The 22,853-nt window shown below is 43.5% G+C and overlaps 1 protein-coding gene across 1 annotated transcript in view; it reads left to right on the top strand.

Moving 5' to 3' along the window:
- SMAD6 (SMAD family member 6) overlaps positions 1-22,853 on the top strand; it is a 74,566-nt gene extending 51,713 nt beyond the window's left edge. The window contains exon 4 of the mRNA XM_044980724.1: positions 21,954-22,853. Coding sequence (XP_044836659.1) covers positions 21,954-22,495 — 542 coding nt within the window. The 3' untranslated portion in view covers positions 22,496-22,853. The remainder of the gene's footprint in view (positions 1-21,953) is intronic.

Here is a 22,853-nt window from a genome sequence, read left to right as displayed (position 1 = left end):
TGAGTGACATGGAAAACCACGAGACTCAAAGCTAATGCTGTCCATGTGTCTTCGCTGTACGCTTCATGCCTTAGGTACTAATGTGCCCATAGTCTATCAAATCAGGCCCCCTGCTCCTTGGAGACACAAAACAAGACATGATTAATGGAGTTACTCTGGATTTGTATGAGTGTAACAGAGCAGAATATGATCCACTGAGTTTGAATTTTCTTTCGTGAGTTGGTTTCTCTCCCATCACTCAAATCATTTGGGGATTGTGTGTGTGTGTGTATATTTTGGTATTTTCTTTTGTTTCCACTTTAAAAAAAATAGTGGTTTTTAGAACTGAAAACAAATTCCTCGGGTAAGGGTGGGTAGTTGGCATGAGTCACCTCCTTTCTCATGTGTACATGCATGGTTAGGGATTTTGTCAAATGGGAGATTATTGTGAAAATGCTTTGGGGGATTTATAAAAGCCATGCATTACTGACTTGCTGGGCTGTAGTGGATTTCTGCTAGATGCTATGGATTATCTTGACTATACCTGCTTTTTAGACAATTTAATAAATACATGCGGTCCAGTCTCACCAGATGAAAGTCTGTGCAACCACAGAGTAGAGTTGCAGCTGCCAATTCCATGTCTGAATTTGTTCCATTACGTTTATCTGATAGACTTCAATGCATTTATGGGGCCCATTATAGTGGGTGTGTAAAACATGGTTAAGTTTGTTCCACAACTGTGTTTAACCCACATTAGCAGAAACCATCCAGTATGTGCCCTCATGTAGTACAACTGCTCCCTTAGGGTTATTAATTTTCTCTACCGAACGTTGAGTGAGGAGTATTCAACACACCTTAAACTACACAGTCAGCGCTCCAGCAGAGTATGCAAATGACACAAGATTTATTTTCCACTGATCTTTTCTCTCATAGGGGCCGATTCATGATGCTTTCATAGAGAGAGGGATAGTTCAGAGGGGCAGGAGTCTCCAACATGGAACTTTCAGTGAGATGATTATGAATATTCAAAAATAAATACTGATATAGAGCTGAAATCTTGTGGCCCTTAGTTCATTGTTTACCCAGGGACTTAAGTGGGAGTAAGAGCCCAAGTATTTGGGCCATGAGTAATCCTCAGTGGGGGTAGGCGGAGCAGAGGAGCTGCTGACTGTAAGCAAGGGCTGGAATAGTTATTGAAATGTCTACACATATATAAACACTCTAGGTATCAGAAAAATGTACCTGTGTGCGTGTAGACGTGCAGCAGTGCATGGGGGGGTGTGTGTGTGTGTTCGGGGGAGTGAGAATACTGGCAGACCCGGGGGAAGAGCAGGAATCTTTCCCACATTCTCCATCCAGATCTGGATAGTTAAAAATGCTACTGATGCGCTGTAGCCTTATCCCCACCATTGCTCCACAGGGCAGAGTTAGCTACCAACCACAAAGAGCCCACTTCCCCAGAATCACCCTTGCAACACACGGACTTCATTCCGTTTCCAGTCAGCCTCTCTCCAAAGGAAAAGAGGGGTAGAATCCATATACAATACAATTATATCTCTGTATTATGCTCAGCTGGCTTCATACACAGAGCGCAAACATTTGCAGAGGTACAAAGGACAATTAGGTGTCCAGTTCACACTGCCACTAATACCCCTCTCCTCCCAAAGCAAATCAGCAAAACCCCTGACTGGGTTATACAAAATCAGATCAGTTGAGCCACAGACCAAATCCTGCAGTGCCTTCTCAAGACCTCAGTGGGAGTGTTACCTGAGGCAGGACCCCACTGGGCTTTGGCCCAGTAGGAACAAAGCTGGAATCTTAATTTCATGTTGCAAATCATGTCGTGTGTTGCTCCCATGTATGTGTGGCCATTGATCATGTATTGAAAAAAGCCTGGCTGTTGGACATGGGGCGAGAGGCTGGTTGAAGTGGCCAAGGGCTGGGAGTCACTTGCAAGAGCATCCAGACCTCCTTGGGCAGAGGGAGCCTGTGTGGGGTACTGAGCGTTAGCGTGCTGGGAAGGAAGTAAAAGGGGACCCCAGAGAACCCAACTTATGGGGGGTGGGACGATAAAACTTGCACTCCAGTTGAAACAGGCACAGAACTGTCCGTGCTGCGGGGCCCACTCTGAAGGTAATTTCCGTCACACTTTTCTGAGCACGCTCACTTCCTTTCTTGTCCCAAAGCGCCAAATCATCCAAGGGAGGGAGAAAGAAGTCCCAGCTCAGCCATCCCATCCAGACCTGGGTCTGCCCCACGCACATGTGTTAGATTACAACTTGTCTGTGCTACATTAGGGCATTAAATGTGACCTACCCCTTTTATCTTAGTGTAGATCACGGGTAGGCAACCTATGGCACGGGTGCCAAAGGCGGCACGCGAGCTGATTTTCAGTAACACTCACTGCCTGGGTCCTGGCCACTGGTCCGGAGGGCTCTGCATTTTAATTTAATTTTAAATGAAGCTTCTTAAACATTTTAAAAACCTTATTTACTTTACATACAACAATAGTTTAGTTATATATTATAGACTTACAGAAAGAGACCTTCTAAAAATGTTACAATGTATTACTGGCACGCGAAACCTTAAATTAGAGTTAATAACTGAAGACTCGGCACACCACTTCTGAAAGGCTGCCGACCCCTGGTGTAGATGTACCAGAGCAGGGATTGTTGCTTTTACCCTGAGTTTGACGGTGATGCCACACCATCCTTTGGGCCATGAAAGGTGGTAGCGATAAAGGAATGCTTGCCAGCCCTCGAAATCTGGGCGCTCAGTTCCATATGCTGCTCAACTCGAAACATTGTTCCTCGAGCCAAGGTTTGCACATTCCTCAAGAGCCACGTGGGGTGTCACAGGGTCACCCGACTCAGGAGCAGGACTGTGGCAACGGGGTTGTAGAGAGGAAGCAAAATTATTCATCCTCAGCCATTTCACAGCCCAGTTGGAGAAAAACACTGGATGGGCTCCTGCTTCCTCGCCCTCTGGGAGCCCCACCAACCTGACATTCCACGGCCTGAGCTTGTTCTCCGGGTCCACGATATGGTTTCCTTAGAGCTTTCACAATCAGTGGTATTTTCAGTTGTATTGGCCCACAGCCCACAGATACCTATCTCCAGAACCCCAGTTTTCTCTCCAGTCAGCTGCTTGCAGCCATGCGCCAAATCCTACCGTCCTCAGTCCATGATGGTCAGCGTGGTCTCAGTTCTATCAGACTTTTAGTTGCCTCCCACATACCACAGCAAAAAACAACAGAAAACCCTGTGAAAACCACTTCAGTGTCAACATGAAGTCTGAGATCAGAATGGGACTGAATGCATTTTTCTCTAAGTAGGAAACAGTTCAGTTTGAGAGTTAATTGTGGGCTCTTTAAAAAAAAAAAAAAAAGTATATCCATGAAATCATATCTGCATCTAATCAGTGGTTTGGTTTTTCTTTTTTAAGAAGCCTCATTGCTAGTTTTCTGGTTTATAGGAAAGCATTCAGAAGCTATTTCACTCACAGCCTACTTTGTATCTGATGTTGTTCAAAAGCTTTTAGGCCTAAATTTTCAAAACTAAGCACTGTGGGATCTCAGCTTTCAGGTACCCAGCTGGAGACACCTTAAAGAGCCTGATTTTCTGAAGGTGCTGAGCGCATGCCTTTGGAAAATCAGATTCTGTTAAGATGTCCCAAAAACTGAGGCACCCAAATCACTAGTCACTTTTGAAAATTTAGACAACCTAGAAATGAGTCTAGTTGTTTGAACTGCCATTTGACTGGGAGTCTCACAGCTCTTTCTTATCGTGTGTGATTTTACTGCCGAGCCTGTTCATAGGTACAGAGCTTGGCAGGAGCTCCCACTCCCTCAGTGTGCAGAAACTTTTGTGACTCGGGAGTGGAAGCAAATGTGCACAGATACTTTCACTTTGACAATTACAAGTGTCTTAGTAATGTTGAGGATAACAGTGGCCAAAATGGCATGAATAGCTGGTGATTCACTTACTTAGCTAGCATGGCACTTGCAACATTTTCTGGATACAGTTGTCCTTTGTTGTTCTAAAATGCTTATTGCCCTGTTAGTTATTATCCTAAAACCCTAAAAATCTGCCACAGGTTTTCCTATCCTCAGCATGGAGGCAGCATCATAGAGTGAATGTGAGTCAGGAGTTCTAACACTGCTTAACATACTTTCAACTTGACCATGGTCAGATGATGTGGTATCAACTGGAGCTTCTATGAATTACTTCAATATGATTAATACATAATATTGCAATCATAATGATATCAGTGCTGGATGGACATTAGTGTTCACATGGCTGCTTTATCGCCAGTGGAACTTCATTGGTGGTTGTGCAGCAGCTGGAGGTGTGAAGATTTGAACATTTGTAGACTTCCCTTTACAGCTGCCTGGCACGACAGTCTTACAAAAACGTGTTGGTAGTCTAGGTCCATATAGAAAACCTTTGTAAAGTGTCCATTCCTGGTCTGCTCTGGCTGGAAGAGCAGTGTTCATGGTTTGTTAGTGTGAAGCATGTAAGAATGGTGTTTTAAAAGCTCCAAATCTCTGTGCTTCAGGTTATCCTCTTGTAAGAAAATCGTCCAGTGGTTAGAGCAGCGGACAAGGAATCGGGAATTCTGCATTCTATTCATGGCTCTGCCATTAACTCATTGTAGGAGTTGGGTAAATCGTTTGACTTCTCTCTGCTTTGGTTTCTCCATCTGTAAGATAGTTCTCTTACAGGGGAGCTGAGTCTTAATTCATGAACCTTTGTAAAGTGCCTTGAGAGCTAGGCCTGAAATGGAAGTGCAAAGGAGCATTATTTCTGTTACTATTAAAGTGGACCTAATAATTAGTCGGTGTTTGTAAAATGCTTTGAAGCTCTCAGATGAAGGTGCTTTACAGGCACAAATTATTATTACATTGTTTTCAGGGTCTGCTGATTCGGGGAAGCATTCCCATCTCTGCTCGCTGATTAGTTTTATCTCCCCATCTGTCAAGGATTCGTTTTTTTTCTCTCAGCGTTAAAGTTGGGATTTTTCAGTACACTCTCCATTGATCTAACTGTGCTTCCATTGAAGTCAGTGGCAAAACTCCTATTGGTTTCAGTGGGAGCAGAGTTAATCCAATGGAAATCTCACTTCAACTGTGGGAACTGCATTAGATGGTTAGTACATTGTTGTGTGTCAGAAGGGTGGTTAGGTTTTTTCTTTTTCTTTTAATGTTTGAGTCTAAATGTTCTTTCTTGCAACTTGTGGTCACAAGATACGGCTGAGATATTGCAAGGAGCCTAATGTAACTAAAAGGATTTGGCAGACTGAATTTCAGCCCACCATCCCAGCCAAAGTAGGAAGTGGTTAGGGTGGCCAGGAATGCAGCATGCGTCCCCTAGATTAATTAATAACAAGAGTTGGCTCGGTGCCACCCCAAGCAGCGGAGAGATAAAGCAAACAAAGGATGGTTAACAGTGGGGGGAAGGAAGAGTTTGACTTTGCTGTGGCTAAAAGGGAAACATACAGCTGAATGATTTATTAGATGAGTTCTCCCAGCTCCGCAAGTGTTTCTAGTAGAGGACTGCAGGCTCACTTTTAGGGTCTGAGAGTCACACTTCCCAAGGTTTGAAACTTTGGCAGAGGAGTTTTTTAAGAGATTTTGGTGCCACTTCACACTCCCTTGCTCCCTACCTCCAGAGGGTGCTGTGTGCATTGGGTGATTTCTCCATGTAGCCTGTTGTGTCCTGAGAACAAAGCTGAAGGGCACGAGAAAAAAGGCAGAGAAATAAGCTAAATCTTGCCAGAATGAGCCCAGAAGCCTCTGGTAGCTGTAGCCTCCCAGATATCTTGGCAAGTTGATTTCTGTAACCGTTTTTTCCTCCTCTCCAACCCCCACTTCCCATTTTCCATCTTGTTTCTCTCCCCTCCTCCTGGACTGTAGAAGATTCTTTTCTGTTTGGGTCAGGGCTGATTACCCCAGGAAGACTCTTCTGCCACTAATCGCCAGGACTGCTGCTTATTCTCTGACATGGAGTACGTATCACCCAGTTCTCTTTAGGCCTTGGCCTCATGCCCTCTTGCTTTATCAGAAGAAATGGCCTTGACTGGAGTGTTTGCTGAGATCGTGCTGTCGTTGAAGTCAGTGGCAAAACTCCCATTGACTTGTATGGGAGTGGACACTCTGAGAACAACTGAAAATAACTGGTAGCGAGGGATTGGATCTCCATTTGAGAAGCGCCTGGCAGGGAGTGGAGTAAGGCAGTTGATCACAGGAGTCAAAGCTGCCAGAGAGGTGCTGCTGTTTCACTACTGTACAGCCGCCTAATGCTGGTCTGAATCTGGGACGATTGCTGGGATTGGAACTGCCCAGGGCTGATTTCCAAAACCTGAAAGAGTCGCCGCCAAATTGGGGCTGATGACAGCCCTGCTGCTTTCATAATTGGCAGCAAATGTAGGTGGTTATATTTTCGGTTCCTTTTTATGACATGTTTATATGACTGTGTTAACTTTCCATACCATGCACAGAGCAGTTACATATACAGCATCACACACAGATGTGCTCAAATGTCATGGATGTGCCTGTGAAACTTTTAACCATGAGAAATGGGGATTAAAGGGACTAAGTTATCTTGGGGAAAAAAATCACCTTTGTACCGGAAAATACTGTACGTATTACTTGCAAACTCCACTGAGTCAAAAGGTCAGTGACATACTCAGGGTGCAAGTGAGTGCCATATTTGGGGCTGGGAAGGAATTTTTTCCTGGGTCAGATTGGCAGGGTGGTTTTTTTTTGTTTTGTTTGTTGTTGTTTTTTGCCTTCCTCTGTAGCATGGGGAATGGGTCACTTGCTGGTTTAAACTAGTGTAAATGTTGGATTCTCTGTAACTTGAAGTCTTTAAATAACAATGTGAGGACGTCAGTAACTCAGCCACAGATTAGGGGTCTATTACAGGAGTTGGTGGGTGAGGTTCTGTGGCCTGCGATGTGAAGCAGGTCAGACTAGATCAGTGGTTTTCAACCTGTGGTCCACGACCTCTGAGGGTCCACGACCTCTGAGGGTCCACAGGCTATGTTTAAGATTTCCAAAGGGGTCAGCACCTCCATTCAAAATTTTTAGGGGTCCACAATTGAAAAAAGATTGAAAACTAATTGGACTAGATGATCATGATGGTCCCTTCTGGCCTTAAAGTCTATGAGTCTAAAAATAAATACATTGTTTTCAATTTGTTTGCTTTTTAATTGTTTCTCCTGTATAGCCAGTTTCTCTCTGGCCAAAGAGACCCTCATAAATATCAACAGGGGAGCGGAAAAAACCTTTATATGCTATTTAAGTATAATATTCAGGACACACTATTTAAAAGGCAAAGGAATGATGGATCAGAAACCAGTTTCTTGAAATTAGTCAGTTTAAAAAAAAATATATCCAAATTGAGAGTGTCATTTAAATTGGAGTTTTTAGACCAGAACTCAATAGGAACATATGTATTTTTATTTGAGGGGTGTGAAGGTTTTTCAGGAGCTGATGGTTTTGTGGACTGGTTTCTTTTATGCAGAAAAAGTTGTTGGTATGCATTGTCGTTGGTCCCCTGCTCCTGCATGTTGCTTACTGTAGGATCAGGTCTTAGCTAAGTTGTATTTTAAATTATCTTCAAGGAGGTCAAAAGTCCTGCGATAGAGTAAAATACTACTCAGCACAGCTAAGTGTGACAGAACCTGGCCTTTATTGATCGGGAAGTTATTTAAAGAAATAAGATGACTGCATGGCTTGCGGGGTTGGTAATTGTAGTGGAATCTTTGGCTGCAAAATCACTCATTCAAATAAACAGGCCAATTCATGATGGAAAGCCTGGACTCTGTGACAGTTTCTCAGAGGCTTTCATGAGATGGTGAGTTATTGGTCTTGGTCCAGGCTGGGACTTTCCAGGGTCCTGGGGGAGTTACACACCCCAGGCCCAGATCATCCAAAGTATTTAGGCACCAGGGGAGTAAGGTGCCAAAATACCTGGGAGGCCCAGTTCCCATGGAAAATCAGCAGGAGCTGGGAGCGTATTTCCTATGGCCCCTTAGAAAAATCGCAGTCCTCGCTATTTGTCTCCCCCTTGCTCAAACCAACAGCGTGGCTGCCGCTATTTGTTGCTGTGGCTGTCAGTTTCCGGGGGGGGGAACCAAGGAATGACTGGACACGGTGGACAGCCAATGAGCTCCCTTGTTGTGGTTGCGGCAGGGCATGGCTGCCTCTGCTCTTGCTGTACTTTCCTTGTGGATGAATGAAGGGCTGTAGCCTACAGGCCTGTTGAGCCCACCGCTTTCCAGTGCTCTGCTTTCCACTTCCCAACAACAGCAACAACAAATCCCTATTCTCCATGTTTGCGAAAGGACTGGTGCCATTCCATAGGGGGCCTACGTTGGAGCCAATGAGTCTAGTTTCTGCACTATCGCAATTAGCAAATGAGGAAACTCCTGCCATTGTTCAGAACTGCTCTCAGTGCTCCGAGCGCTGCGGTGCAAGGGATAGAAGTCAGTAGGAAGCTGGTTAAAACATTTAATGGAGGAAGAATTGACATGAACTGCATGTGCTGTAGGAAAGCATTCAGCGCAAATGCTGAGCCATTGCATGGCTAACTATTGTATTCAGTGCTTAAATGATACGGTATGTTAGACTTTCGTCTGGGCTTATAGTTAACTCTTGCAGTAATTGCCTTATTGATTATAATCATAGAAGTGGAGGACTGGAAGGGACCTTGCGAGATCGTCTAGCCCCATCCCCTGCACTCAGAGCAGGACTAAGTAATAACCAGCCCAGCCCTGCCAGGTGTTTCTCTAACCCAGGGGTGACCAAGCTTACTGACCCTCTGAGCCGCATACAACAATCTTCAGAAGTTTGAGAGCCAGGGTGCGTCTGCCGCGGCTTGGGGCTTCTGCCCCATGGGAGGCACCTGCTAGGGCTCGGGGCTTCAGCCCCGCTCCTGCTGAAGCCCTGAGCCCCGGCAGGTGCGGCCCACAGGGCTGAAGCCCTGAGAGCTCCCTCCCCTCTGGGCAAAAGCCTCTACCCCACCACCCTGCTGCAAGGCAGAGGTCCTGGAGAATGAGGGGGGTGGGCGAGGTGGGGCTCCGCGAGCCTCACTTTAACTGTAAAAGAGCTGCATATGGCTCGCAAGCCATGGTTTGGCCACCTCTGCTCTAACGTGTTCTTAAAAACCTCCAGTGATGGAGATTCCACTGCCTGCCTAGGCAACTTGTTCCAGTGCTTATCTACACTGGCTTTCCTAATGCCCAACCTAAGGGATGGATTCCGCAGTCACTGGAAGCTTTCCCTGAGCAGGAATGGCAGGAGTGGCGCCCTCTGGGGGTACCTGTATGCAAATGGTACAAGTTTGTCCTTTGTGTAGAAGGGAAGTCTGGGTTGTATTCCACAATGAGAGTTTCCTCTTCCAGAGAAGATCCTGCTGAAAGAGCGAAGGTATCCCCAAGCCCCCATGCTGTTCTTTGGACATCCTCACCTCCCATCGCCCTCTTTTTGAAGGAGCAGGGCCCGTAGTGCCCATGCAATCCAGAGGCCTGTGGGAAATTCTCCTCAGCGGTGTAGCCCCCAGTCAGATACATGCAGCTCAATTCCCTCTGCACAAATTCTGGCTTTCCCTTGGCAGAATTTTGCAGTGGGCTCTATGTCTCTTTCTCAGGGAGACAGCCTATGGCTCTATAGCCATGATTCCATTTGCCCGGGAGCTACACATACCCAGCGCTCCTCCCCTCAAACGATATCTGCTGCTCCTCTCTCCCTCCCATTCCCTCAATAGTATCCTCCTGGGTTGTCCTTGAGTGCAGGGTGCTGAACCCCCTAGCTCCTCCCGATAGGAACAAACAAGGGGGACCCTCACGTCTCATATTTTTTCTGTCCTACATTGGATTTTTCTGCGGAAGGGATAAACACTAAAAATTGAATCCTGACAGCTGTTTTATGCTGTGTTCCAGCCCTAAAGACACTTACTTTGGTGACACATTGAAGAGAATCAATAAAAGAAATTGTGCTTATTGAGGGGAACTATTTGGTTTTCAGTTCCTCAACAAAATGGCGAAATGTTGGACTCTGAAAGAGCCCCAGAGCTCTCCTGTGAGGGGATAACTCACATTTGCAGAGCACCTGCCTTCCCTAGGATTGGTGGCTTATTTTCCTAAATCTTAGAACGGAACGAAAAATGGCAGTTACGGTTCTTGAGAATGGATAGAACAGGAACCAGTGGCTCTAAAGTTATCTCAAAGAATTGGCCTCCATAAATAAGCAATTTTAGTAGTGACATTTTAACTGAAAAATGCTGCCATCTGTCACAAATCAATATCTCTGCACCTCAGAAAAGAAGATATAAATGCATGTAAGAAAACAGTGGAAAATGAGAGCATTTGGAATTATCATGTTCTGTTCAGTATACATGATCACATATGTAATTTCTCCACAGGCAGAAAATCCACACAAGCTTCCTTATGTTGGAGCTTAATGTAATGTAGTGGTTGGGGGGAGGTTTTTTGTTGTTTGTTTCTTTTTTAGTGATCCATTCCAGCTGAAACTTGTAAGGCTGAAGTATGTTAAGTATATTGGCTTAACAAAAATGATTGTGAGCATTGCTGGGGCAGATTGACAATTAATTGTATTTTGTAGGGCCATAAAAATTCCATTTCTGCTGTGGAAAGTTTTAACCTCTTCACTACCCTGGAACTTGTTTCAAAGAACATTAACAGGGTTCATTTCCGCTGATGGCTCCCGCGTGGTCTGTAACAAGATTTTTTTGGAATATGAACATTTTCTTTTTGCTCCACTTTCTAGCTGGACCTTGCTTAGGAAATTATTCACAGACAACATTTTTTTCTAAAATTATCTCAGTTCTGTGCTTTCTTATAATATGTAGTGTTTATTTTGAAGCAAAGGTAAGATATTACTGAAAATAAAAGGAAGGTTATATATATAGTCTACAGAAGGGTAAAAGTAGAATGGAAGGCCTCCTGCAAGCTTCTCCATGGAGTGAGTGAAGGATATGACTCCATAATAAGGTTACAGAAATGATACATGACCCAGTAACACATTAGATATTCTTTATTACAGATCAGGGGTGGGATTTTTCAAAAGTCCGAAGTGACTTAGGAGCACAGGTTTTATTGAAAGTTGGTGGGACTTGTGCTCCTAAATAATTTGGCCACTTCATAAAATTGCACCTCAACTCTTTTACAGACAGACCCAGATATTCGAATCCCTGTTTCTTAAAAGAGTTTGGGTGATGCAGTAACTTTGTTACATCACCTTTCTTTTGGGTAACCCATAATAAGTATCATTCAGAATATATGTAAACAACATCCCTTTGGGTTAGTCTGTAAAAATGCAATAAAGTGGGGTTACAGTTCTTATCCCTCTTGGGAGTCTCTGCGTAGAAAATAAAACAGCTTGATTTGTGACTATTAAAATATGATAGCCCTTGAATGGTAATAAGCTTCAAAGCATTTTATTAATTAAATTCTACCTCAGAACAAAAGTACTACCAGTCTCCATTGCCTGCTTACCATAGTCCGAATCACAACAGAATAGTGGCCAAACTTTGATGATAATTTTCTGAAAACACACATGCTACATGATCTCATTCACAACCATGCATCTGTATTGTGGAAGCATTAAGTATTACTGTATTAAGTATTAAGTAAGTCTAAACTTAAGGGTGGATTCAGATCAGTGTGTAAAGTACTATTAAAATCCCTCCATTTCACACGCTAATGGTAAAATTTAGTCTCCAAATTTAACACACTGAGAGCCCTGATCCTGCAAAGAGTGCTGCATGGAAGAACCGCTTTAGTGCTTTTGGTGGAGACTCGTTGATTTGTCACACGGGTGCAGAGGTTTTCCCTGCATAGAACAACTTGGACCTTAAGCACATGCTTTACTGAATAGGAATGGCTTAAAGCAGGGATCGGCAACCTTTGGCACGCGGCCTGCCAGGGAAAGCCGCTGGCGGGCCGGGCCGGTTTGTTTACCTGCAGCGTCTGCAGGTTTGGCTGATCGCAGCTCCCACTGGCCGCGGTTCGCCATCCCAGGCCAATGGGGGCTGTGGGAAGGGCGGCCAGCAGTGGGAAGGGCCACTTCCCGCAGCCCCCACTGGCCTGGAGCAGCGAACTGTGGCCAGTGGGAGCTGCGATCAGCCAAACCTGCAGACGCTGCAGGTAAACAAACCGGCCCGGCCCGCCAGCAGCTTTGCCTGACGGGCTGCTTGCCAAAGGTTGCCGATCCTTGGCTTAAAGTATATGCCTATAGTTAAACACTGCTAAATTGGAGCCTAAATTCAAACATTAAAGTGTGAGGAAGAGATATTTTAATCCTGCGTGTTGTATAATATCTAGTGATTTTTGTGTGTTTTCTGGAAAAAAAATGTGTAAAATTTGATGGACAATGCCGTCGTGCTTTTAAAGGTAGTAGGGAACATCCAGCAAGGACATTTTTTGTTCGCATTTTGTTTACAAGAAGTATTTTATTAGTGAAGTGCTTTGAACTTTACTTACATTTAAAGTGCTGTCAGCTCACAAACCGTCAAAACCTCAAGTTATGTTTTCTTTACCTTGAGACCCCAGAGAGAGAGAGAGAGAGAATTTCCTTTTGGATGTGTCTGCAGCGAGGTACAGCTTCACACGGGGAAATGGTGACGCTGAGGAACAAGCCCACAAGTAAACAAGAGCCAGAGTTCCAGTGTAGACATCTGATCGATAAAGCCGGCTTCGATGGCCGAGATAGCTCTGACGCCAGCCGAAATGTGGCTGTTAGAAGTTGTAGCTGCCTGCAATGATAGTTGTTAAAAATGTGGCCTGTACCACCATTGAGGCAGGCAGTATAGGGCTAACATACTTCTCTTATTGAACAAGCATGGCTCTGTCCAAAAATCCCTCCTGATTTTGTTGACAGCACAGAAAGGGCAGCATGCAAAAAAAAAAAAAAAGGAGGAGGGAATAGGCTATTTACTTAAATTGCAGGGGATGTGACTTTCTGTCCATTGCCCCTGCTGTCTGGTGAGTGGTAGAGCCTAATGGCTGGAGGCGAAACTAATACTTGGCAGTGGATAAGACACAGAGCAGGCTGTCTTGTAATAGAGGCTGGCTAAAGTGCTTGCTTTATGTCAGGGTTGCCAGATGAGTTCATCTTTTCAGGATTTGTTTGAATACGCTGAGAGATAAAAGAATGAAAACCAATCCACCTCTGCACAGGCAGCCACTTTGTTTAGCAGGGGATACTGCAGAAAGCGAGGCTGTGTACCGGGCACATAAAGAGACCCTTTAGAAAGCTTTCCGGAGGCACAGCCTTTTCATATGAACCTTTTCACTGTCTCCTTTCAGTGTGTTTTATTTGCCTTTGGGCCGCAGACGAGTTTCCTTTTCAGCTATTGCATGGCTTTTAAAACCCATTATTAGGCCACTCACCCCCAAAGAAAAGTGGGATTGCAGGGGAGACTTTTAGCTGCCTTGCCCGTCCAAACACAGTTAACTAAAACTAACATCCGTCTCTGCTCTAAACATAGGAGATGTTTCACATACTTTTTCATTGCTTACCTCCCTCCTTTTTGGATATCCTTGAAAGGAACTGAAATGAGGGAAAAAGAGATGAAGTGTGTTGGCTGGTTGTTTTGGATTAAAGATATTGAGTGGGTGTGTGGATGGATGTGTGTGTACACACCCGTTTGGAGGTAATTGATTCTCAAGTTTTGTCTGGAAGTTCTTTTAATAAAGGCATCTAATCTCCTGCCTTCATCAATGGTGATGTAATGATTGATTAGGAACATCCTAATTAAAAAAAAGTCCCTTGTTTACACTACTCCAGACAGGGAAGAGGAATTCCTATCAAATTATTGCATATTCTTGGAAAGTATGCATACTATTGGGGACACTAACAGCCTGCTATTAGAGCTGGAAATTGATGTAGAGCGTATGCTGCATTCCTTCGTCGTTGGTTTTATTGGACAGAAGGCAGAGCGATTTGCAGTAAAGAATGGAAAACACCTATTAAAAATGTCTAATGCTGGCTGTTCTAAAGGATTTTACTTTTAACTCAATGCAAAATCAAATTTTGAAGTTACCCTCTTTAGTTTGTAGGGAAATTTAGGGTTAAGTGGTAATTTCTGAAAAATATAATAACAAAAACTACTTACCTAATGGGCAAACAGGGCTTTGCAGAGGTTATGAGGTTAAACAGATGCAGAACTCTGTAATTGCTACCAGGCTCCAGACCTTACAGATGAAAAGCCACAAACTTTACTGTAGCTCAGTCTATTGGTATGACTAAGACTTAATGTGGGACAACAAAACTTAACAGTTGGTGTGGGGAGGGGATCAGGTACATTGGGCATCTCAGATACGTGATATTCTAGGGGAAAGATGATCTAGAAAGCTAGCAAAAAGATACCGCTTTTCTGCACAGCAAATGCTGTTTGTTTACACTGTGCACCATGGAAGATTTAATTACAAATGAAATTCAGCTGCTCAATACCTGCTTTCTGTTCTTTCTACTACAGTTCTGTCTGGTAGTCATCCTCTGCTCTCCTCGTAAAGTTTAAGCATGTCAATAGAAATATATAACTCTTTGTTTTGGTATTTTATAAAGAAAGAAATGGACATGCAGACCTGGAACAAAATGGTGTTCTCACTGGATGGCAATAGACAGGGGGAAATTGCAGTGTAAGGCCAGGTTGGTTATACTCATTCCAAACTCCTTGAATTCCGTGGGTTGTACAGACATAACCGAGGACAGAATTTGATTTGGCTGATAGTGTTTTGGAAATCCTTGATTGGCTGAGACTTCAGTCAGTACAGGTTTATGTTAATATCACTGACTGTATTAATGCAGCTTTGCAAATACTGCAGTAATACTGCGAAGAGGTTCAGAAACTTCTTTTTAACCAGTTCCCTAAGTCTTACAATTACTGTTCTTCATTCTGATTAGAGATTAGTGAGGTTGAAGAACTTGCTATGTCGTATTTGGATCTAAACAGATCTTTTTATGAGTCAAAATTAACTTTGAATCTTCTTCCCTTACTCACTCTCCTAAAACTGCATGTTCCCATGACTAGTGCCTGGCAAGTGATCGTGACATGTTTTGGGAAGAGCAGAGTCCAGTTGACGGTATTTATTGATGTGCTTGGATACGTGTTCATCACGGAACTGTGGATGAAGTCATTACTCTTCCAGAGTAAGCATGCTGATCATTTAACTCCCCCATAAGCCATGGGCTGTCGGTTCTTTCGAGATGGTAAAGAAGATAAAGACTTTTGGTCAAAGGGTTAAAGAAAAAAAAATCTTCAGTGTTTACAAATTCATTGTGCTGTGAACAGTCTGGAGAACTTGGAAGGGCTCTTTATGATATAGTGACTCACTGAGCTGTTTCCAGCCTTGTAGGAAGATGGAAGGGAAATTTGCTGGAGTTGGGATTCATTTTTTGCTTTGGAGCCCAAAGCAAACAGGTTGTAAGGGTGCTTTTGTTTATGTAGGTCAGTGCGATGTGTCGAGCCAAAGGGCTAAGTTATGTGATTGTGCTCTGGATGTTACTTCCTTAGAATAATTTTCTTAGTTGAACAGGAACTTTAACTTCCGCCCAAAGGTTTGACAATTAACTGTATTCAGTTTGACACAGCCTCTCCTTGCTAACGCTCAGTGTGTCAGAAGGCAGTGGCAGATCATTTATAGCTAGGCCTATTCATTTCTAACATTGGACTTAAAAATAGTAGTCCAAGAATGGGATATGCTGTTTAGGATTTAGGAGATGGTGAAGGGCTAACCTTGTGACTGCCTGTGAGCTAGTCAAGAGCTAAATAAACCTCTCTCTTATCTCTGGGTGTGTGCATGTGAAGAATGGCGGGGGATACAGTTTTAAAGACATCATCTGTGATGTATAGAAGAAAAACATGGGTATGACGTCAATGTAAATGTAAGAACAAAAGACTCCCATTTTCTCAGTCCAGCCTATATAACTTGCTGATTTTCTGGATTCAGGCTGAGATTTTCAAAGGCACCTATATGACTTAAGCAACTAACTCCCGAACTCCCTGATGCCATTTTGAAAACTGCAGCCCCAACATTAACCTCTCGCTAGTTATTCCATCATGCAGCTGTTTGTCTTTTGACAGTGATTCTTATTGTGAAAAGAAAAAAGATCAATAAGCAGTCATTTAAACTTATATTGTCGTTTTCATTGTGACAGTAGTTCTGCTCGTTCCACTGCTGGATTGAAACCTTTTCATAATGGTAGGGGTGCCATAAAGTTGGACAAAATTTTCCATCCGATTGCTGCTAAATTCCTGTCTACATTAAGTGGCTTTTGAAAGACTGACAAGGGAGGGGACACACACCAAGGGATGGGTCAGTGGTTATGGAGTAGCCTACAAATGGGGAGATCTGGGTTTAAGCTCCTACCACAGATTTCCTGGCTGAGTTTGGGCAGGGAGCTTAGCCTCTCTGCAGCCTAGTACCCTGCTGTAAGAAAGGAGGATAATAGTATTTCCCCAGCTTGTATTGTGAGACTAAATGCATTAAAAATTGGGAGGTGCTCAGACACCTTGGTAATAGGGCCCATAAAAATATGTAAGATAGAAATTCAGTGTTTGTTGTGAGACTCCTGTGTCAAGCGGTACGGGCTCAGTGTGTTTGGGTGCTGTTTCCAGAGCTGTGCTATTCTGTGCTCATTACATCGTTATTAGGGACCTAATTCACAGCTAGCTTGAACACAATTCAAGGCATCGTAATCCATAGTACGTATTCAGAAGCATTGTATATTGTGCCGAAGATCAAGCACCGTTCAGAAAGGTCCTTCTTCTTCAGCCTGGGCACTCATTTTCTCAGGCTGGACAGTGGACGTTCCAAACAGGAAACACAAAAGGTATTTCCAGCACAAATAGGAGAGCACTTTTAATAGTCATTCCCCTTTTAATTGCTTCAGCGAGGAATGGGCCAGCCTGCGAGGAATGGCGGCTTGCATTAACTTCTAGCCCGACCTCCCCTGGTGCTAATTACGGATCTAAAAAAATAAAACTGAATCAGTACTAGCACATGCTCTCATTTATTTTATTAGCGTTTCTAAGGGGTCCGTCGCAATAGTAACCCAGTGCCATGCAAATATTCGTGAACTCCGGCTCAGAACCCACGTAAGTATTAACATCCCTATTTCACAAGTAGGGGATGGAGGCACAAAGGGTTGGATTTTTAAAGGTATTTTGGCACCTATCTGTAGAAATACCCTTACGAATCGGCCCTGAAGTGACTTGCCCAGTCAGTAACAGCAGACCGGCTCCGTTGACTTCAGGGAAGCTACGGTGACTGCTTAGGAGTATGTAGGAGTAAATTCAGCCCCAGGATCCACCAATGTACACCGGAGCTGGACTTGGTATGCCATTTGTTACAAAGAAAGATTTTGGTGGAATTTGGGCTCCTGAGTGAGGAAGCTAAATATCAAAGGTAGCTCAGGAATGGCGAACGTGTTAGTGAGAAACGGGTGTATTTATTGCTAAACTCACGAATGTCTTATTTTCTGTATATATAATACCCTATACCAACAAAATTAACTTACCAGTGGCGGTATTTCCCTCCTGTCCCTCCTCTTTCTCCCATCGCCAGTTTAAAGATTCTGAGTGTTACTGGATGGGCGTTGGGGTGGAGAAAAGGGGGGAAGCTGCAGTGAATCCAGTGTGTGTTTACTGCTCAACCATCCCACTTGGCCTAAATGTAACTCCATCCCCACCCTGACTCCCAGGGAAGCCAGAGCTCTCCTGCACTCAGTATATATAGAAACACAGTGCTTACGCTAATGCACCCCAACTTTGAGCTTTCTACAGCAATTTCCTTTGTCTCCTTGTTTTGGATTTTTAGCCACAGAGCTGGGATTGGGAGATCGAGATATGTGCTGCCACTTTCTTTTGTTCTTGTAAGACATAACCAGCAGTGGCTTTTGAATTAACCTTTCTGTTTTCCCTTTGTTGGCTAGGCCATAGTACACAGTGGAGCTGGGGACTTCTGTTTCCTTGCAGATTCACCAAACCTCACTGATTGTTTCGAAGATTTATTTGATTCTAAGGCTGTTAGGAAAAGACTAAAAGAGCTACGTCTGTATAAATTGGCGAAGGGCTTGTCTGCACACACGAACCGTAAAGCTTTACCAGTATAGTTAAAGCAGCCCAATCCCCCTAGTGTGGATGCAAGGGAAGGGGAATATACTGTATTGGTATAAGGTACCTTCATACCAGTATAACTGTGTCCACACTGGGGGATGTGCCAATTTAACCACTTGAGTAGAGAATCACACCCCTAACTGAAATTGTTAGGGATACAGACCAGGTCACAGAAATGATTCACAGGATAGTGCAGGTAGTAATGAGATAAAGAGAAAGGATTTAGGGTGGTACAAGGAATATCACTTGGAGTAACAGGGCAAAAGTAAGAAGGGAGAAATTAAGGCTGAATATCTCCCTGGGGTGGGGGGGAACCCCATTGCTAGGGGCTGTACAAACTAGAGTAGAAAATGTACTGTTGAGAACAGTCATGGGAGCTGGATTAACTAATAGGTCTTATGCATCCTCTGTTTCTAAGATCCTGAGAAGAAGAATCTTATCTGAAGTACATCGCCTGTGTAATGTAGGAGTAAATTCAGCCCCAGGATCCTACCTTGTCTTTCATCCAAAATTTTAGTAGCTTGCTTATCAAAGGCACTCGGACGAATTTTTTTGTTCAAGTGTTAGAGATACTGAGGGTGCAGCTTCTGAGAAATCCTGTTTACAACCAGAGCAGTCGTGGAGCCAAAAGATGCTTTTAGCCCTGCCTAGCCTTTTATGGAGGAAGTTGGAAAACAGGTTTCAAAAGCTGGAGGACTCTGAGGGTGAAATCCATGCCACATTGAAGTCAACAGGAGTTTTGCCCTTTACTTCAGTGGGGCCAGGATGTTGCCTTGAATTTTTGGTAGTCGCTGAGCACTGGCTTGCTCCTTTGTATAAGCCACCTTAAGTAGCAGGGAATCATCTAGCAGGTCTTGTTCCCCACAATGAAAATGCCTTCAAACCTCTGGGTGGGGACTCTGTAGAAACAGGGCTGAAGCTTCTGCCTGGCAGCCATTCACATGGCTGCATGAGCGTGTTGGGTCCTGGAGATTCTATATACAGATGTCTGGGGGATGGGGAGAGCCGTTCTCATGCTTCCGTTGAGGTTGGTGCGTGTGACAGCTCATGAGCGTCCACCTAAAGGGGCATTCTCCATCCTTGTCTTGCAGCAGTCAGTGCTTGCAGCCAGATTTTTGCCAGGCTTCTCTATGTTTAGAGGTGGAAAAGCCCAATTACCTACCATTTTTCTCCTCCTTCCCGCTTCCCCCCATTAAAGTTGTATAGTTACAACTCAAGTTAAACTCTAACAAAGCAGCTTAATTCAAAGCCTGTTAATGGGAAGGAAAGCCCATTGCACTCCAGTGTAATTTGAGAATGAAAAGAAATGGGGCTGTAGGCCTGTGCTTTAAATCCGGTGCCTTAATAGAGTCTCTGAAGCAAAATAATGGCATCACCCTGTGTGTGAGTTAATCAGACTTGATGGCATGAAGGCAGAGAGGTCAACAGGCCACGGTCTTGTGATATATTGTCAGGGAGCTTAATGCAGGGTATAGAACAAGGCTGGCTCAAAGCAGAGCTCCTTGCCGGGTTTATAGCTCTGGGACCCTTGCCCAGAACAAGAATGTTAGGCGTATTTTATACAGAAGTGGCCAAGTTAGATTGGTTATGAAAAGACCAGTCCCCACATGCAGTAACAAATGAAGTAATTGTTTTCTTTAATTTTATGTTTGCTTATTTATTTAAGCATGGCACTTGTAGCTAAACATAGTTTTGCCAACAAAGTAAACCATTTAGGACTAAACAAATCCGAAGCAGAAAAATCTTACTCCAAAGTTAACCTCCGTAAAAAAAAAAGAGCTTTGTATAGGTGAAGGAAAGTATGCATAGCTGACTCCTCTGATGGGTTTAATCTGTGCACTTCATTAGTATTTTGAATGCCGAGAGAAGTCTGATGTGGAGCACGTATGCTGTATATGAGTAGTAACTGGAAGATCTAAGCTAAAGCTAATTGAAATGCAGCTGACTCAAATAGAATGGAGACTATGGATGAAAAATCTCTGTTTATTATACGGTCATCCTTGAAATCACAGAGTGGATTTTTGGAAAATAGCCTGTAAGCATCAGGATTACGTGTTTGGAAAGAGCCTGTTTCACCTTTGAGGGCCCCTTTTAGAGATGTGAATTCCTGTGCAGTTTCTAGAGGCACTGTAAATAGTGATAAGCATGAACTTTAAAGGCGCCTCCAGCTGTCCCAATACCTCCATTCTTCATTGAACGTGGCTCAGAGAAGGAAGAGGCCTTCCTGTTGGTCAGGAAGATGAGTAATTCAATGTTATATACAAATATTTGTATAGTTTTATGGAAAATATTATACCCTTAGCATGAAAGGGTGCCTCACATTTCTTGTTCTCACTAGAGTGACACCAGAGCCTTTGTCAAAGATTGTTAGCTAGGAGAAATCTTCCAGAATATACTTGCATTCAAATCCTTTACCTCAGGGGTAGGCAACCTATGGCACGGGTGCCGAAGGCGGCACGCGAGCTTATTTTCAGTGGCACTCACACTGCCCGGGTCCTGGCCACTGGTCTGGGGGCTCTGCATTTTAATTTAATTTTAAATGAAGCTTCTTAAACATTTTAAAAACGTATTTACTTTACATACAACAATAGTTTAGTTATATATTATAGACTTATAGAAAGAGACCTTCTAAAAACGTTACAATGTATTACTGGCACACGAAACCTTAAACTAGAGTGAATAAATGAAGACTCGGCACACCAGTTCTGAAAGGTTGCCGACCCATGCTTTACCTTGACAGGTAATATCCATGCATTACCTGTCAATATGAGTTTGCCTTTGAAAATCAAGGTACATTGGTTTATATATTCAGTTGACTATGAAAGTGAAGGCCTGGCTGAAGAAACTTCTGTTTTCAAAAGTGAGTGGGAAGAAATTTCACAGATATTTTGTGTCCTTTAGGCTCCTAGATTGTCAAAGGAGAATATTAATGTTTAAGTTAACATGGGAGTTTATTCCCTGGTAGTCTGATAAAAATACTTCCCCCCTTCCTCTGACATCAGGTGTAACATGAAGGAACTTGCTGTGGTTCTGTTGGTACTTGAGGAAAAGTGCAGTTGGCTGGCAGATCTGTGTGATACTAAAGTCTGAAACCCTGCACTTGAGTCACGAGAGCTGTAGGACCTGTGACCGTCCTCACCTTTAATATTGAAAAGCAAACCATTAGATCCCAGGCTCCGGTGTCCCAGGACAGAGCACTGCACGCGGAGACTTTTAGTTTCCTTGACCCCTACCCATATGTTAAAGAGGAAGATCTCTACTGTCAGCTAGGTTTCCCCTTCCTCCAAAAAATTTAAGGGCCTGTTAATGTCACTACTCATGTGAGTTAATATGACTCACCTGACTCAGTGTTGCATGTTCAGCCCCCTAAGTTGTAATCAGTGCTACTAACCAGCTAAGAGTTTGCACGTCCTGTTACATTTTTATTTTGTTTCTCCCAACCCACCACCCAGTCTGGCCTTCTTGGTTTGTATCATCCTCCTGCTAGGTCTTGTCTTTTGGACTGTAAATTCTTTGGGGCAGAGACCGTTGTTTATATGTCTGTATAGCACCTATCACAGTAAGTTTGCTTGTTGCCTTTACGTGCTATCAAATACAAACATTAAAGTGTATTATGTGGGATCTGCGGGATCCTGACAAGTCGCAGGGATGGCCCTGGTCTAGGCACAGAGGGGCTGCTGTGGGATTGACTTAGCTAGGGGTTTCTTTCCTTCTGTCATTTTCAAGCGATAGTAATCATTAAATGGGTTATTTATTCATGTGTGGCTTGAAATAGGTCAGTGCTATAGCAGCAGCCTTGAATGTGTCTTTGCTTTTTTTCCCCCACAGATGCCAGTATGTCGCCTGATGCCATTAAGCAGAGCCACTGGTGCAACGTTGCTTACTGGGAACATCGGACTCGTGTGGGACGCCTCTACACAGTGTATGAACAGTCTGTCAGTATATTTTATGACCTACCTCAAGGAAATGGCTTCTGCCTCGGACAGCTAAACCTGGAAAATAGGAGTGAGACTGTTAGAAGGACTCGAAGTAAAATCGGCTATGGGATTTTACTTAGCAAAGAACCGGATGGTGTGTGGGCCTACAATCGCAGTGAGCATCCTATCTTTGTCAACTCCCCAACACTGGACATTCCCAATTGTAGGACTTTAATAGTACGCAAAGTAATGCCTGGCTATTCGATAAAGGTATTTGATTACGAGAAGTCTTGCCTCTTACAGCACGCCACGGATCTGGATTATGCAGATGGGCCCTACGACCCAAACAGCGTTCGGATAAGCTTTGCTAAAGGATGGGGGCCATGTTACTCGAGACAGTTCATCACGTCATGTCCTTGTTGGTTGGAGATATTACTCAGCAACAATAGATAACAATCAGCCTCTGCCGAAAGGAAAAAAAAAGAGAGAGAGCGAGAAACACAGACTATCCCAAATATCATCTACCTAGATTTAATATAAAGTTTTATATATTATATGAAAATATATATTATACTTGTAATTATGGAGTCATTTTTACAATGTAATTATTTATGTATGGTGCAATGTGTATATGGACAAAAAAAGGAAAATGCACTTTGGCTTATATAATTCTTACAATACAGATTTAAAAAAATTATACAGCAAAAATAGGAGAAAGCCCTAATTTTGATGTATGGTTTTGTGAAATATTATTAATACCAGACAAAAGCTAATACCAGTCACTCATTGATAATAAAGTATTCGCATTATA

The sequence above is a fragment of the Mauremys mutica genome, chromosome 11 (genome assembly GCF_020497125.1).
Source record: "Mauremys mutica isolate MM-2020 ecotype Southern chromosome 11, ASM2049712v1, whole genome shotgun sequence".
NCBI lineage: Eukaryota > Metazoa > Chordata > Testudines > Geoemydidae > Mauremys > Mauremys mutica.
The sequence above is the reverse complement of the archived record's forward strand: the minus strand, read 5'-3'. Positions and strand labels throughout refer to the sequence as shown.